Raw genomic sequence first — 16,976 nt, 5'->3', positions numbered from 1 at the left:
TTTTATAAGAATTTATCTTCTTTTCAAAACTGCTCTCATCAATTAATAGAAACTTGTAGTAACTTAATCGGGGTACGATGACGCACTGACGCATATAACACAGCCGTCTCAAATAGGGTTATGGTGATTTGGAACTGCCGTCGCGTTAGGTGATGTTCTGAAGAGTCTCATGTTTTTGTTCAGTTGGAACTTAATTGCCGGTAAACCATCAAGATCACTCTTCTCTTCTGGTTTTCAAATGCGCAAAAGCAAATAGAACGGTGTAACAGCATATTTAAAGGAATAAGGATAGAACTCTGTGGCAAAGTTGTCCAAGCCCTGCAAAAAGATCGCTGTTGAAGTCTATCCCGGCAGCAAGCTTTGACCGAGAGTGTTGATTGTGTGTTCAAGGAAGTCTCTAGAGTTCCCCTGGATCGACCACAACTTGTTTCCTCTATTTATTAGAAAATAATTTCATATCCGATCGATTTTCCATTTTGGCTGAAATTAGTAATGTAAAAGTAAATACATATTTCATAAACAAAAAAAAAAGTGAAATGTAAATACTCATCATATATATTTACCATATAGATACATAAAAAATGAACATTCTCTTGATGATATTGATTCTATTAGGTCTATGCATTGGCTCAAGCAATGATTTACACATGATAGGAGAAAACAAAATTACGTTAACTTTAAGCAACCAGTTGGAACACAGCAAACTCCTCAAGGTTTGGTAAAAAAACTTGTGAAGGATCGGCAAATACAATATGAAATTTATTTTTGGCGGTAACATTTTCGGAACGACTAGTTAAAATGGATCAAGGTCCTAATTTCAAACATCACAGAGGTTTGTGACGTATGATGCTTCGTGGAGCAAAGCTCTTAAGGCTACTTGTAAGTGGATTTTGCTAGAGAAGATGAGATCAGAGCCCTTCCTTGTTTATTTATGGCTACGAGCCAAACACAAAAACAAATTGCCGAAAAAAGTTCATCAAGGCAGAGAGTTTCGAACCCATGCCACGCTGACATAAATCTGGCCTCTAAGCCACTTAGGTTACTCTTAGGGGTAGGCAAAAAAACCAACCAAACCAAACCGAACTGACCCTACCGAACCCAAACCAATCCAAACTAAACCAAAGTATATGTCTAACCCATTTGGTTCAAGATTTTATCAACCCAAATGGTTCGGTTTGGTTGTAAACCGAACCAAATCGAAAACCAAAGTATTTTTTAATATATTAGTTAAATATACTAATAATATTGAGATTTGATATATTTAACCATTTAGCCTAAATAACTAAACATAATTTTATACATTTTATTTTTAAATGAATAGAATAAACACAACAAAAATAAAATAAAAAAATATGAAACTCAGACATTAACATCAAAACGAAAAAAATATTTTATAATATTTATATTAGGTTTGAAGATTATAATATAAAATTGTTAGATTACATTTTCAACATATTTATTGGTGATGTTTGATTTTACGTTTAAATACGAAGAAAATAATGATTTAGTGTAAAATGGTGATTGTTTATATTCTTATAAATCACATTTTTTAATTGAAGTAGAACAAAATTGAAAGATCAACTTGATTGAACTGAAAAATACAAACAAAACCAAGTTTAACAGAACTAAATACAAACCAAACCAAACTAAAAGCGAACCAAACACAAATCGAACCGAATGAAAATCAAACCAAACCGAACAGAAACCAAACCAAACTAATTTGGGTTGATTTTGGTTTAAGTTTTCTTAAAACTAAATAACCGAACCTGTAATTTAATGGAAATATATTATTTTGTCGAATGCTGTAATGATGGTCCAAGACCAATTAAAAATTAATAGAAGAATGGCCCTGGCTTGTCAATAGCTAGCCAGCTAGCCGCTATTGTTAGGTTTGATGGTAATATATAGTTGTTTCCCTTGCTTGTCTAGGTATACCTCGTTGGCATCACTAAGAAACTGTGGAGATTGAATTATCTAATTTTCTTCAGCGGAAGGACGGCTTATACAGGGAACTGGCTTGCAATTGCCTGGTGTCCTCGATGAATTTTTTTCACATGACGATCCCCTAGGTGCACCAGGAGAAAGCATAAGAGAAACTATCATGACACTAGTCCAACGAACCATAAGGTTGTAAGTTAGGTCATACCACCCCATGACACTAGTCCAACGAACCATAAGGTTGTAATCTATGTTCTTTAGAAACTAAAACGTACTTGAATTGTTTTAGCAGGGTCTTTTTCTTTAAACGACAACTTTAGGTAAAGAAGATAAGAAAACTACACAAATATTACAAGAAGGAATACTGATTCAATGAAGAATAACAAGAAATGAAATCTAAAAATTGGTATTATGTACAGTATAACAAATTCATGTAACTGCTAGCTGAATCTGTAACTCCTTTATAAGTTCTACTCGAGCCTCAGTTTCTTGGTCGGCATGGGGCTCATCACCTCTTCTTCTCCGTTGACCGTCGAGAATTCCGGTATCGGCGGGATGTTGAGGTCAAACCCACGGTGGTGGTGATGGCTGCCGCTGCTGACGTGGCTTGCGGACCCCACAACTTCGCTGCTGCTCCCGTTCTTGCCTTCGTAGTGGCACCGTTTGTGGCCCCCGAGCGCTTGACCTGTCGCGAAAGACTTGTTGCAGATCGAGCAAACGTGCGGTTTCACACTTCCTCCTCCGCCGCCGCCGCGGCTAGCGATGGTTATCGCGGACGACGTGGATTTCTCATCTCCTCCGCTAGACTTTTACAGTCCGTTTTTTTTGTTTGGTTTGCTCCAGTTTTGGATTGGTTTAAGAGCTTCTTTTGATTTGGTTTTGTGTCCATCTTTAGAAACTTGCATCAAGATTTGAAATGTTCTTTTGAACTCAGTTTTAGGAAAAGATGGTTTTCACAAGACGAATGTAATGAAAGTGTGATGAAAGCTCTTTTAACCAAATTTTTTTTTAAGAATCCTAAAATACAAGACTTGCAATGGAGGACATAAAAATTGAAAATTCTTAACAAAGTCTCTTGACCAAATTTATTCCTTAAATACTATAAAAAAATAATTAAGAGATCCATTATGGGTCTCTAGGATAATGATGCTCTTAGTATATCAATATACATACTAACGTATGCACTTTGGACGCATATAATTGGATGATGGTGGGTCATATTTATCACATCGTGGGAGGCTCGTGAAAACCGATGGTGCTTTTGTTTGGTAATGTGACATTTTAAATGTTGGAGTTTAAATACATTTTTTTTTTGTAAAAGGAGTTTAAATACATCTTATAATTTGGATTGTTTTTAAGAGACCATCTTTTAACATCGTGTGCTTTTGTAGAAATATTAGTACGATTAGAAATATTTATTCAAGTAAAAAGAAAATTTGATGTAAGAAAAATAGTGAAGAGAAAATTTAGATAGTTGGCATCGACGTCCAAACATCAAACAAAACAGATTAAAGTTCAAAAGAAAAAACAAAAAAACACCAAACTTATCAAGTAGTAAGATATTATGACAAGGTTTCTGCCTTGATGCAAAAAAAACACATTCTTACAAAAGCTAAACACGTAAACATATAGAAATTGACAAAAAAATGACATAAAAGTATAGCTTTCCAATAATAATTACACTGTCTAACCATTGTGTTGAGATCTTCTTTTTCTATGTATCTTGGTGTTGAAACATTGGAAGGATTTTTTCTTGAAGCACAACTTTAGGTTAAATACAAATTAAAGAAAACAAGAAAAATACCCTATACAAGAAAGAATACTGATCAATGAAGAGCACATCAAGAGCTGATTTGGGACAACATGATGGTCAACAAAAAAGGATAAACCAAACCAACCAATAATCTTAATTGAGCCCATTTTTTTTTTGCCAAGGAATTGAGCCCAATTTTACCATATGGACGTATATACATAATAATGTATGCACTTGGACAGATCTCAAATTATAAGGTAGGTCAATATATTTGTCATGTTGTCGAATGAATGGCTCGTGAAAAACGATGGTGTTTTGTTCAAAAAAAACAAGGGTGCTTTTGTTTGATAATAATAATGTATACAATTATAATGATCAACTAAATGGGGGAAACGTGTAGGTTAGATCATACTAGCCCACCAAACAGGCCCGTAAGTTTGTTTTAACTCATTTTTTCCTACCATATTCATCTTTTTCTCTTTATAAAACGAAACGTCCGGCATAAATATAGCCCTTGCCTCTGTTCATCCAAAGAGAAGTAGCCGCGTTTATCGCCATTGGAGTAGAAGAGAATGGATCAGAGAAACCCTATAGATCGTCGTCCAAAGGCAATGAATTTTCGTGGATATCACCTCTTCTCGTTGTTGATGTTTTCTGTGTTAATAGTCTATGTTTAGGGTTTGGAAATTTGTGAGGAACTTTTGTGTTTGGATACGAATTTTTCTAACATATAATGGCTGCTTCGAATAGTCTGTATGATTTTCATGTTTTTTTTTTGTATCTGATCTATGTAGAGCCAACTTGGACGTTTTGATGGCCATCCATTAGTTTGCGGTTTCTTTAAATCGGGTCGTACGTGTATGGCTGGTGCCACATGTCCATTCGCACATAAAGTTCCCAGAGTTTTTGATAGTAGAACTGGGTAACCTCTATCTCTCACTCTCTTTGTTGCCTTTCTCAAACACTTTTATTATGTGAATTTCTGGTTGTTGGCAGTTTAGACAATCCAAAAACCGTCGAGTTACTGGCTAGAAATGTTTACATGGGCCCTGTTGATCCACCCTTGGATCAAACACTTAAAACGCTCTACCTCCGTCGCCTCAACTCTAGTGTCCACGAGCAGCACATACGTGACCGTTTCAACCCTTATGGAGAAATCAAATCTATCGTCTATTTTGCAATGAGAGGTGTTGACGGTGCGTTTCTCACATACACGACCCGAGAAGGGGCGGAGAAGGCCATGTTAGAGCACTCTTCATGGGTTGTTATCAATGGCCAAAATGTTAAACTCTTATGGGGAGCACATGTGATCCCCAAGGAAGCTGTGGTTCAGGAGAATGATCAACCCCAGGACCATGATAGGGATGTTTCTAGAATCCTTATCCATTGAAAGTTTCATAAAGAAGCAAACAAATAAATAATATAAAAGAAGTGATTTGTAAAACTGCCGATGAATAAATAATATACTATTTATTGGTTGACTTCATTCTGGGATGATCATTTTAGTCTCGAAAGTGTTGGGAGTATTATGGTTTTTTATTGCATGTTGTGCATGATGATAAGCTTGTGAATTTGATGGGTGGAGAAACATCTCAGCTACAGTTTTCTAAGTCACGTGGCTGGGCTCCAGGGAGTTGGAAAGACAACAGTTTGCGAACTCACTTGTTACCTTAAAAAGGTATGCTCTCTGTGTCAGATATAGTCATATAGCTATGGAAAGTCTAAAAAGAATAATGTGGATGTTGTTATAAGACCATTGAATGCTGCAGGTAATCTTTCGTTTTTGTATTGTATAAAATAAAATTGAAGTCATGTTCTGCATAGAAACATCAGACAGTACGTAATTAGTACCCATTATCTACTTCAAACGAATCTCTTAACATGTTATCAGTTAAATGGGCTGAGACTTTGTACGTTAGGTCTTACCACCCCACGACACTAGTCCAACGAACCAATAAGGTTGTAATCTATGTTCTTTAGAAACTGAAACGTACTTGAATAGTTTTAACAAGGTCGTTTTTCTTTAAACGATAACTTTAGGTAAAGAAGACAAGAAAACTACACAAAAATATTACAAGAAGGAATACTACTGATTCAATGAAGAATAACAAGAAGTGGAATCTAAAAATTGGTATTATGTACAGTATAACAAATTCATGTAACTGCTAGCTGAATCTGTAACTCCTTTATAAGTTCTACTCGAGCCTCAGTTTCTTGGTCGGCATGGGGCTCATCACCTCTTCTTCTCCGTTGACCGTCGAGAATTCCGGTATCGGCGGGATGTTGAGGTCAAACCCACGGTGGTGGTGATGGCTGCCGCTGCTGACGTGGCTTGTGGACCCCACACCTTCGCTGCTGCTCCCGTTCTTGCCTTCGTAGTGGCACCGTTTGTGGCCCCCGAGCGCTTGACCTGTCGCGAAAGACTTGTTGCAGATCGAGCAAACGTGAGATTTCACACTTCCTCCTCCGCCGCCGCCGTGGCTCGCGATGGTTATCGCCGACGACGTGGATTTCTCATCTCCTCCGCTAGACTGAGTCTGCGATGAGTTTTTCCGGTGACTCGCCTTGTGCCCACCGAGAGCCTGGTAAGAAGAAAACGCCTTGTCGCAGACGCTGCACTTGTGGAGATGAGTAGAAGTAAGAGTAGGAAGCAGAGGCGGCGAGGAAGAAGAAGAAGGCAGGTGGCGGGTTCGATTCCCGTCGCGAGCAAGAAGCATGAGACACAAAGCGATATACTCATCCTCAGTGAGACTGCGGTCGAACTCGGATCTTGACCGCTTAGATCGTTTGCCTTTGCTACCATGGAAGCCAACAGCAGAATCTTGAAACAGAGTTGGAACCGGAGAAGCTAATCTTGGCGAACTTAGAGCTTCAAGTGCCATTATTATTACTATCTTTCTTTTTCAGTGAAGAGTAGTAAAAGTGTTTTTAAGTTGAAGAAAGAAGAACGCAAGTGTGAGTATATATAGCAGTGAGGTTATAAGAGAGGAAGTTGCGTGTGAAGAAGTGCGAAAGTGTGTGCGTGAAGAATAGAGTGGAGGCGATAACTACTTAACCTTTGATTTAATTAATTTTAGTTGTATTATATGTGTGCGGACCAGATGATAAAATGAAAGTATCTAAGTTTGGGCACGTTTGGTTTGACTTGGTACACGTGTGTGGAAGTCGGCTAAGAAGACCTGTTCTCAGATTCTTTCTCTTCTGCCGCCTTATTGTTTTGCATTCTTATCAGTTAAGAATATTATAGAGAGAGCTGAGCTCACTTGGGTGTTATGCTGACCAAACAAGTGGACTGATATAAAGCCAAATCAAGTCGGCTACTAGATGTCCAAACTGTCGTGTCTATCTACTTGTCCGAACTACATACAACTAACTATATATAAAGATAGTCAAGAAATCCCAGCAAATGGATTTAGATTGTACCTTGATACTATGAATCTAAATGTTGACTGTCTTTTTTTTTAAGCGTTTGGATTTGTAGGTTTTAATTTAATGTTACACAAAGCTTAAGCAAAAAAAAAATCATATTACATTCCAACAGAAAAAAATAATATACAATTTGATCAAATAAAATCTTTTAGTTAAAGTTAACTGGTCAAGGATCTCTTGGTTGTTTTTTTTTGTTCAAACTGAAATTTTATTCAAAAAAAACTTAAAGTGGGTTCAAACTGAAATTTCATTCAAAAGGATCTCTCGGTCGTTATTTTCACTTATTTCATAGAAGATTTTTCCTTTTCACAAGTTCTGGAAATCCAAATTCTGTTCAAAACAATATTTTTTCCCTCAAAGCAAAGATTGCTATCAGATCTTCTCCTATTATAGAGATACCCTAAAAAGATACGAATTATTTTTTGTGGATATTTTTCCTTTTTAATTAATTAGAAATCATTCATTTTTTTGGCAAAAAATAATAATGTAACAGTAAAACTCATATTTCATGTAACAAGTCAAATATAAATACCTAACACATGTAGTGTAGAAACATACAAAAAATATATGTCCAAAAAGTTTTAGTCGGTCTCCGAAATATAGCAGACTAAACAAATGAACAATCTCCTGATAGTGCTGACTTTTCTGGGCCTATGTATCAGCTTAAGCAATGGTTTTGACATGCTAGGAGGAAGCAAAGTCACGTTCAGCAACCAGTTGGAACACAGCAAACTCCTCAAGGTTCTTTGTGACAATGACGAAGGGGAGCAGCTTGTGAAAATCGGCAAAGAATACGAGTTCACTTTTGGTGATAGCATTTTCAAAACGACCCGTTACTCGTGTAAAATGGACCAAGGTCCTAATTTCAAACATCACCAAGAGTTTGTGGCGTATGACGCTTCGTGGAGCAAAGCTCTTGAGGCTACATGTAAGTGGATTGCTAGAGAAGATGGTATCTACTTTTCTCAAGATGGAAACCCTCCTCTGAGGAGATATGAGTGGGATGGTCCTCACCTCCTCAAAAACTAGAATTATATATCTTGGGTTGATATCTCTAATCTTTGTATCGTATGAGAAATTGATTATTATAATATGTTATTAAGACACATTAATTATTATAAAAATATTATTATATTATTACATTATGACTTTACGTGTGTTTATTACGAAATAAGCAATTGAAAACAATTAATTACGAAGGTCTAAACAATCAACTAAACGCTGTTATTTTTTTTTATAACAACATCTACTTTATTGATTTTAGCTTGAATGAATATGATCGTCATGTAACAATACATGCAAATAGAGCCAATCATGACTCTCTCTCTTCTCTCTTAGAAAGAGAAAACTCTCTGTAATTTCTTCTTCCCTCTTACCACACTATCATCTTTCAGAGGGAAAGAAATTGTCAGAGGGAGAGAGAGTCATGTTTTTTGGTTTGTAAAATAGATTCGATCGATGAGATCGATCTTCCTTTCCATATATCGGATTTCATTTTCGCTATGGCGATTTTGTTGTTTCGCTTAGGCGATTTTGTGGTGTTACCGACTCAAAATCAAAGCTTTTCTTCATGAATTTGTTGTGTTCTTTGATTATGGGTTGAGTTTAATAAATCTTTGCTCTCATCCTTCTGTTTTAATGTGTTTTATCCGCTCAATCAAGAGAATTGATTTCTCTTATTGTTAGTAAAGCTCGGTTCTTGATTCTGATTTGGAATCAATCTTCGTTTTATATCAACCGAAGTATCCAAGATGGTCAAGATCGGAGGTGTGGATTATGTTTCGGAGATTCGATGCAGAGCTTAGAAGAGTTGGAGCTGCCCAGGGGTTAGTGTTCCAGCAAGGTTCTGTTCTCGTTTCACTTCTGAAACTTTCCTTGGTTTAAATCCCTACCGATTGGAGATAAAATCTTCGTTGGTTGGCGATGATTGAAGGTTTGAAGAGCAAGCAAGCAGCTTCAGACGAATCAGAGATGGAGACTGTTGGTTGTTCCGACATCTCGGTTCATGGAATAGCGGGCCCACGCGCAAGCACGTGTCATACATGCAAGAATCCTAATCTCTTGTTTTTTTGGGTTCCGTTTGGGCTTTATTAATTTTGTATCTTAGTTTGAATCTGCCTGTAAATATGACCCATTGAGCATGGTTAATAAAACCAAAAGTTGACAAAAAAAAACAATACATGCAAATACTGCGATACATAAAAATGAAATATGAAATCAACACCATCATCAAGCCGCTTTGCTAGACTATCTCCTACTTTATTTGCACTTTTTTTGTCCATTGAAAGGATCAACTAAACACTGTTATATATGACGTTTTTGACCAAAAAATAAAAAAAAAACGTGATGATGATGCTCCAAAAACAATTAAAAGTTAATATAATTTAAATTATATAGGGTCGATCGAAAAGAATGGGTAGTTTTATTAATATCTAAGATAAACCAGTGACCAAAAGCAAAATATACATATATTTTATAAATTAACGGTCCATGGACCAGAAGCCAAAAAATATAGATATTTTATAAATCAACGGGCCTAAGAAGAAAAGATACATATATTCTCACTTTTCTTTTCACAAATTCTGAAATTCCAAATTCTGTTCAAAACAATATCTTTTCCCTCAAAGAAAAGATTGCTATCAGATCTTAGTGAAAGGAAATCATTAAAAGTGAGTTAATAACACAATTGATTATTTATGGCAGAGGAGGCTCGGTAACGGAGAATGCATGAAGAAGAAACGGAGAAGACGAAGTTGACGGATAGAGTAGATGGACGATTCTTATGGTCTGAAGTGGGCTTGACGTAGGCGTAACATAACCATATCCGTATATATCCAGAAGGCCTGCATCATGACAACGAAACATGGGCCGTAACGTAATCTGAAGTGGGTTTCAACATGACTTTAAGCTATCCTGACGTGGTAGAACGGAGAACCCCTATTGGACGATTTTAATAGATGATGTGGACATCTTCTCTATTGAATATATTTGGCTTTTATTATTGTTAGATACCCTTTCCTTTTTAATTAATTAGAAATCATTCCTTTTTTGGAAAAGAATAATAGTGTAAAAGTAAAACTCATATTTCATGTAACAAGTCAAATACAAATACACAACACATGTAGTGTAGAAACATACAAAAAATAAAAAATATATCCAAAAAGTTTAAGCGTGTCTCCGAAAAAAAGCATACTAAACAAATGAACCATCTTTTGTAGAGCTGGGTTGCGGGTCAAACCCGCCCCGCTGACCCGCCAACCCACGGATAAACTGATTTTTTTACTCAAAAAATTTGACCCGCTTGACCCGCAAGAAGAAAATATGAAATCCGCACCCGCCCCGCTTAAACCCGCGGGTGATTCGCTAGACCCGCGGATAATATTAATAATATTAAAAATTATTAATTTAAATATTTTTTTATTAAAAATAACAATAAAAATTTATTATTTAAATATTTTTTTATTAAAAATAACAATAAAATTTAATATTTTTAATAATTTTTATTAAAAATAATAAATATTAATCTATTTATAATTAAAATTAAATTATTTTTAAAAAAATTTCCATTTAAAAATAATATTTTTAAAAAAAAATCTTTTTTTTTTATAGTTTTTGCGGGTTGGCGGGTACCCGCACAGAATTTTGACTGATCCGCACCCGCCCCGCATAAAAGTCACTCAATCCGCACCCGCACCCGCGAACAAATTTTTCAAATCACTCAACCCGCACCCGCTCCGCAGCGGGTCAAATGGGAGCGGGCCCGCGGATAATGATTCACATTCCCAGCACTAATCTTTTGATAGTACTGGTTCTTTTGGGCCTATATATGCATCGGCTTAGGAGAAAGCATTCTCACATTAAGAAACCAGTTGGAACACAACAAGCTCCTCAAGATTATTTGTAGCAACGATGTAGGGTCATGGATGTTGATGTTGAAAATCGGTGAAGAATATACTTTTCCAAAACAACCTCCTGGATATTCTTGGAGAGGGTACATGTGTTCAATGGAACAAGGTCCTAATTTCAGACATAGCCAATATTTTGAGGCGTTGAACGCTAGGTGGAGCAGGGGCAAAGGTCTTGATGCTACGTGTAAATGGATTGCTAGAGAAGATGGTATCTACTTTTCTACAGATGGAAGCCCTCTTCTGAAGAGATATGAGTGGAATGGTCCTCTCCTCCTCAAAAACTAGAATTATATATTTTGAGTTGATATCTATAATATTTGTATCGTATGAGATATTGATTACTATATAATATATTATTATGATGCATTAATTATTATATTATTACATTATAATTTTACGTGTGTTCATTATGAAATAAACAATTGAGATTTAAGATTTAGGGTTTAGACTTTAGGGTTTAGAGTTGAAGAGTGGGGTTTAGGGATATGATTTAAATTTTTTTGAAAAAAATAAAAGAAATTTAAAATAAAAAATACTCTTTTAATCATTTTTAATTTTTAAGATCTATTTTTGTGACAATTTTTTTTAAAATTTGAATTTTATTTTTAGTTAAGCAAAATATGTTGAGAGAAAATCTAACAAATTTGAAAATTTAAATATACTTTTTTTATAAAATATCACATAAATAAATTTGTAATTACCAATATAATATTATTATAAATCAATGTTAACTAAAGTTTAATTATAAACAAGAAAATAAGAATTCTATACTATTTTATAATCTCTATTATTATATTTTGTATCATATAAAAATAGCAATGCTAAATGAATTACATAGGGGAAATTATATTAAATAGGTAAATTTTTATTTTCATTTAAAATTGTCACTCATTATTAAAATAGGTTAAAATTTGTAATATATTTGATTATTTTATATTGCTATTTTATCGTACATAACTCAAAAATATATTAATAAATAATAAAAATAATAATAAAGTAAAATGTATTAAAGAAATAGCTATATATTAATAATGTTGAATAAGAAATATAAATAATAATATTATAGAATTATACAATATATAATACCAAAACGAAAAATTGTATATTTTATGTAATAATATCAACTACTTTTATAAAATGAAAAAATATCTGTGCGGGTTAAAATCTAGTTGGAACCTTATTATAGAGATCTAAACGATTAACTAAATAATGTTATATAAGACATTGTAATGATGATTTAAAACAAATTATAAGTTAATATAAATTAAATTTTATAAAACCTTTACATTAGGAGTCGATTGAATAGAAATGAGTAGTTATATTAATATCTAAGATAAATCAAAGACCAAAATATACAGATATTTTATAAATCAACGGTCCATAGACCAAGAACCAAATATTTAGATATTTCATAAATTAACAGTCCAAGAAAACGTGTCAATAGGAGAAGGAGGAAGAAGAAGAATGGCACTTACACTAACACTAACACTGACCACTTCCGTTCTTCTAATTTTTTTTACAAGTTCTGGAAATCCAAATTCTGTTCAAAACAATATTCTTTTCCCTTAAAGCAAAGATTGCTATCAGATCTTCTCTTACTATAGAGATACCCTTTCCTTTTTAATTAATTAGAAATCATTACTTTTTTCGGAAAAGGTAATAGTGTAAAAGTAAAACATATATTTCATGTAACATGTCAAATATAAATACACAACACATGTAGTGTAGAAACATACAAAAAATATATTTCCAAAAATTTAAATCTGTCTCCGAAATATAGCAGACTAAACAAATGAACAATTTCTTGATAGTACTGGTTCTTTTGGGCCTATGTATCGGCTTAGGAGAAAGCACCGTCACTATAAGCAACCAGTTGAAACACAACAAGCTCCTCGGGATTCTTTGTGACAACTACAAAGGGTATCAGATGTTGAAAATCGGCGAAGATTATAATTTTAATGTTTCTCTCGACTCTTCAGACCCGGTGTACGAGGAACAGTACTCATGTACACTGTACCAAGGTCCTAATTTCAAATATCGCCAAGAGTTTATAGTGTTGGACGATGCATGGAGCGAGGGCGGTCTTGAGGTTACGAGTAAGTGGATTGCTAGAGAAGATGGTATTTACAGTTCTCGCCTACTCAATAATCCTCTTAAGTGGGATGGTTCTCACCTACTCAAAAACTAGAATTCTATATTTTGAGTTGATATCTATAATATTTGTATCGTATGAGATATTGATTGCTATAGTATATTATTATGATATTAATTGTTATAAAAATATTATTATATTATGACCTTACATGTGTTTGTTACGAAATAAGCAATTGAAAACAATTATTTATGCAAATACTGCGATACATAAAAATGAAATATAAAATCAACACCATCATCAAGCCGCTTTTGCTAGACTATCTGCTACTTTATTCGTACTTCTTTTTGTCTATTGAAACGATCAACTAAACATTGTTATATATGACGTTTTTGACCAAAAAATAAAAAAAACGTGATGATGATGCTCCAAAAACAATTAAAAGTTAATATAATTTAAATTACATAGAGTCGATAAAAAAATGGATAGTTTTATTAATATCTAAAATAAATCAGGGACCAAAAGCAAAATATACAGATATTTTATAAATCAACGGTCCATAGACCAAAAACCAAGAAAAAAAATAGATATTTTATAGATCAACGGCTTTAAAAGACGTGGGAACTATCCATCAACAGAGGAAGAATGAAAAGAAGAATGGCACTGACACTACTAACACTGACCACTTCCGTTTATCTTCTCGATTTTACCTCCGTCGCGTGTCCTCGGATCTTCGTCGCAGCTTTTCCTCTCCGATCTCGGTTTCGATGGTTTTCATTGTCGTTAAAATTAATTTACATTTTTTTTATCTGAAGAATTGAATAAATATAAAATAATATTAACTATGGATTATTTTAAAATATTTTTTATTTCCTCATCAAAATTTAGAAAGAAATTGTTTTTCATTAATTCCTCTAAAATCAGAATGAGAAGAATTGTGTAGAGCTTATATAATAAAATTGATAAAAAGTTTAACATAATTGATATAAAATTAGAAGGATAAAATATATATTTTTTTCTAAAATGCGGTCATCAGTTGGAACCTTATTATAGAGATCTAAACGATTAACAAAATACTGTTATATAAGACGTTGTAATGATGGTCTAAAACAAATTATAAGTAATATAAATTAAAACTAATAAAACTTTTACAGGTAGGGTCGATTGAATAGAATGAGTAGTTATATTAATATTAAAGACAAATCAGAGACCAAAATCTAAATATACATATATTTTATAAATCAATGGTAGCCAAATATTTAGATACTAGGTGATACCCGCGCCCTGCGCAGGGTAAATTCACTCGGTGATTTAATGTTTGAAATCAAAAATAGAATATGTATTTGCAATATATCATTGATGAAATACGACTTTATAACAACAGAGAAAAATTTCAAAAATGTAAGATTGATGAAGTTGAAGTATACCTTTGGTAAAAGCATATTTAAACAATAGAAAAACTCTCTTATAACTAAAAAGCTCATTTTTATTAAGATGCATAATTATAAATGTTAACACCCTACATAAATGTATAACAATCCACGTCAAAAATAAGGATACTTCTTCACATAAAAATAACAGAACAAAAAGAGTAAAAATGCCTTATATTGGAGTCGATTAGAACCATTTTGATCATCAAACCACCAGAAGCAGAATACTGTTTCCACAAATGTAGGATCTTCACCCTATCTTCCATATTGACTTGAATGGTTTCAAATCACACACGTTGGTTATCGCAGCCATTGTAATAGAATGATATAAGATTGTAAGTTTTCGACTGTATGAGATACGTATGGGAGAAAGGGATCTTATATAGCGAAGCGTAAACCTAATTCAACGGAGAAGATATGTCGTTTTATGAAAATTTAATAGCAAATATATTTACCTTGCGGATCACTCTAATATCTATATATTACCATAACTTAAAAACTATAAATATATATTGCATTATACTATCATTAAATAACCTTGCAAAACACTCAAAACATAAAAATTCGGACCAAGCAATTAAGTTCGGTTTTATTTGGGTTGTTTATTATTGATTGAATCACGGTTTTTTTATTTTGTACGTGAATTTTTTAAATACAAACAAATCTTCCGTTCGAAATTTAGTTGGCCAACAACGTAGGTGCATGAACACACACGTACATGCGTTAACTCGTAAGAAGACACCGAAGCTACATTGAAGCAGTTAACCTAAATACACCAGTCCATCTTGAACTTCTAAACGAAGTCTTAACTTCCCTGAAACTACACTGAATCTTCTCTGACCCTTAATTTCCTTCAATGCAGCATTTTTTGGATCAGTTCGCAGGTAATTAATACTTCGTGGGGGAAGAAGCTTGTTCTTTGTTGTCGTTGTACTCTTTCCAAACCTTAAGCCTCTCATCGACGATGGTCCCGCCTATTCTTCTTCTCGATTCACGCTGCCTGGCCATACTAAAAACCACCATGTTTTTCGAGGAAACAACATAAGCTACATAAACGAAACTTTTTTTATATCACAACCGAGTTGAAACTGTGTGTCTGGAACACGATACCATTCAATGAATTATTCAATGTTGTGTCTGAACACTCATCCAATTTATATAAAAACAGAGTATAATATAACAGAGACCAATAAAATAGAGTAATGAACATTATGAATTTCATATGCTCCATTTATAGATTATCAACGTCAGAACTCATCAACTTCGTCCTCAATAACTGTTCCTCTTCGTGTGTGGTTTACGATTCTCAGTAAATACTTATTTAACAAAGTCCTAGCAACTAATAAATGGCTTCCTAAAACTCTATTGTTTACATACTCATACGCCATAGACTTCACATGTCGCTTTAGTTTGTGTATGACACATATCATGTGAAGTCCGTTGCATGTCACTGCCACTAAGTATGATAAGGAGACAATTAGTGCTCGTAATAATCTTGGTTGTTATTTTCGTCGTTGTCTAGGACGTTACGCAAATTGAAGCCACGATGTCTTTCCCGGTAGCCGTCGATGAGATCAGTCTGCTATTGCAGGTGCTGCAAAGAGGTCCGGTTAGAGGCTCTGGTAGGAATGGTTGCACCCATATTCCTCGCGGCAGTTCAGGAAGGTGCCGCCACGGATAAAGCTGTCACGACAAACTTCTTCATGCTTTGGCAGAGAGCTAATTCGATATGTGATTAACGTCCCGAGCTTCGGGGTCACTGGGTCGTCGTTTCCTGAATCTGTCTCCACGTAGAACTCCAAAGCTTTCTTTAAAAACAGTGCGTTTGAAGTAAAAGGTGGGAAAGAATGAAGAAGAGACAAATCTCTATCATTAGCTTTACGTGAAAACTCTAAAGCATTAGTTGGTTACTTATTTTTGTAGAGTAAGGAAATTGTTTAAAAACTTTGCTTATAGAAGAAACAAATAAGGAAACTTATTTGTGAGAGTGTCTCTGCAATAGACACGTGTCCAACTTGGTGTGAAAGCATTAACTCCAATGCACCTCTTTTAATATATAAGGGATTTTATAAATCAACGTTCAAAGAGACGTGTCAATAGGAGAAGGAAGAAGTAGAAGATGGCACTGACACTACACTGACCACTTCCGTTCATCTTCTCACTTTCCTTTTCACAAATTCTGAAATTCCAAATTCTGTTCAAAACAATTTTTTTTTCCTGAAAGAAAAGATTGCTATCAGATCTTCTCCTATTATAGAGATACCCTTTCCTTTTTAATTAATTAGAAATCATTCCTTTTTGGAAAAGAATAATAGTGTAAAAGTAAAACTCATATTTCATGTAACAAGTCAAATATAAATACACAACACATGTAGTGTAGAAACATACAAAAAATATATCCAAAAAGTTTAAGTGTGTCTCCTAAA

The 16,976-nt window shown here is 34.1% G+C and overlaps 3 protein-coding genes and 1 pseudogene across 4 annotated transcripts; 3 read left to right on the top strand and 1 right to left on the bottom strand.

The window, feature by feature from the left end:
* The first annotated feature begins 4,078 nt into the window (after window positions 1-4,078).
* Window positions 4,079-5,177, top strand: LOC106372693 (zinc finger CCCH domain-containing protein 25). 2 transcript variants are annotated; one of them, XM_013812965.3, is made up of 3 exons: window positions 4,079-4,299; window positions 4,486-4,613; window positions 4,688-5,177. In XM_013812965.3, the coding sequence occupies exons 1-3, from the start codon at window positions 4,264-4,266 to the stop codon at window positions 5,079-5,081; spliced, it is 558 nt and encodes a 185-aa protein (XP_013668419.1). In that variant the 5' UTR covers window positions 4,079-4,263; the 3' UTR covers window positions 5,082-5,177. The 2 variants fall into 2 exon arrangements, with proteins under 2 accessions (XP_013668419.1, XP_022549507.1); XM_022693786.2 differs by having other exon boundaries at window positions 4,164-4,381.
* A 513-nt stretch (window positions 5,178-5,690) lies between these two features.
* LOC106372692 (zinc finger protein ZAT6) lies at window positions 5,691-6,739 on the bottom strand. The gene has a single exon (XM_048742631.1). It carries the CDS (start codon window positions 6,571-6,573, stop codon window positions 5,887-5,889), a length of 687 nt encoding a protein of 228 aa, XP_048598588.1. The 5' UTR covers window positions 6,574-6,739; the 3' UTR covers window positions 5,691-5,886.
* An 811-nt stretch (window positions 6,740-7,550) lies between these two features.
* On the top strand, window positions 7,551-9,294 carry LOC106370752 (S-protein homolog 9). The gene has a single exon (XM_022693785.2). It carries the CDS (start codon window positions 7,736-7,738, stop codon window positions 8,147-8,149), a length of 414 nt encoding a protein of 137 aa, XP_022549506.1. The 5' UTR covers window positions 7,551-7,735; the 3' UTR covers window positions 8,150-9,294.
* Window positions 9,295-12,766: 3,472 nt separating this feature from the next.
* On the top strand, window positions 12,767-16,945 carry LOC125579106 (annotated as a pseudogene).
* Window positions 16,946-16,976: the final 31 nt, after the last annotated feature.

Source organism: Brassica napus, chromosome A10, assembly GCF_020379485.1.
Source record: "Brassica napus cultivar Da-Ae chromosome A10, Da-Ae, whole genome shotgun sequence".
NCBI lineage: Eukaryota > Viridiplantae > Streptophyta > Magnoliopsida > Brassicales > Brassicaceae > Brassica > Brassica napus.
Note: the sequence above shows the minus strand (reverse complement) of the source record. Positions and strands in the feature narration are given on the sequence as shown.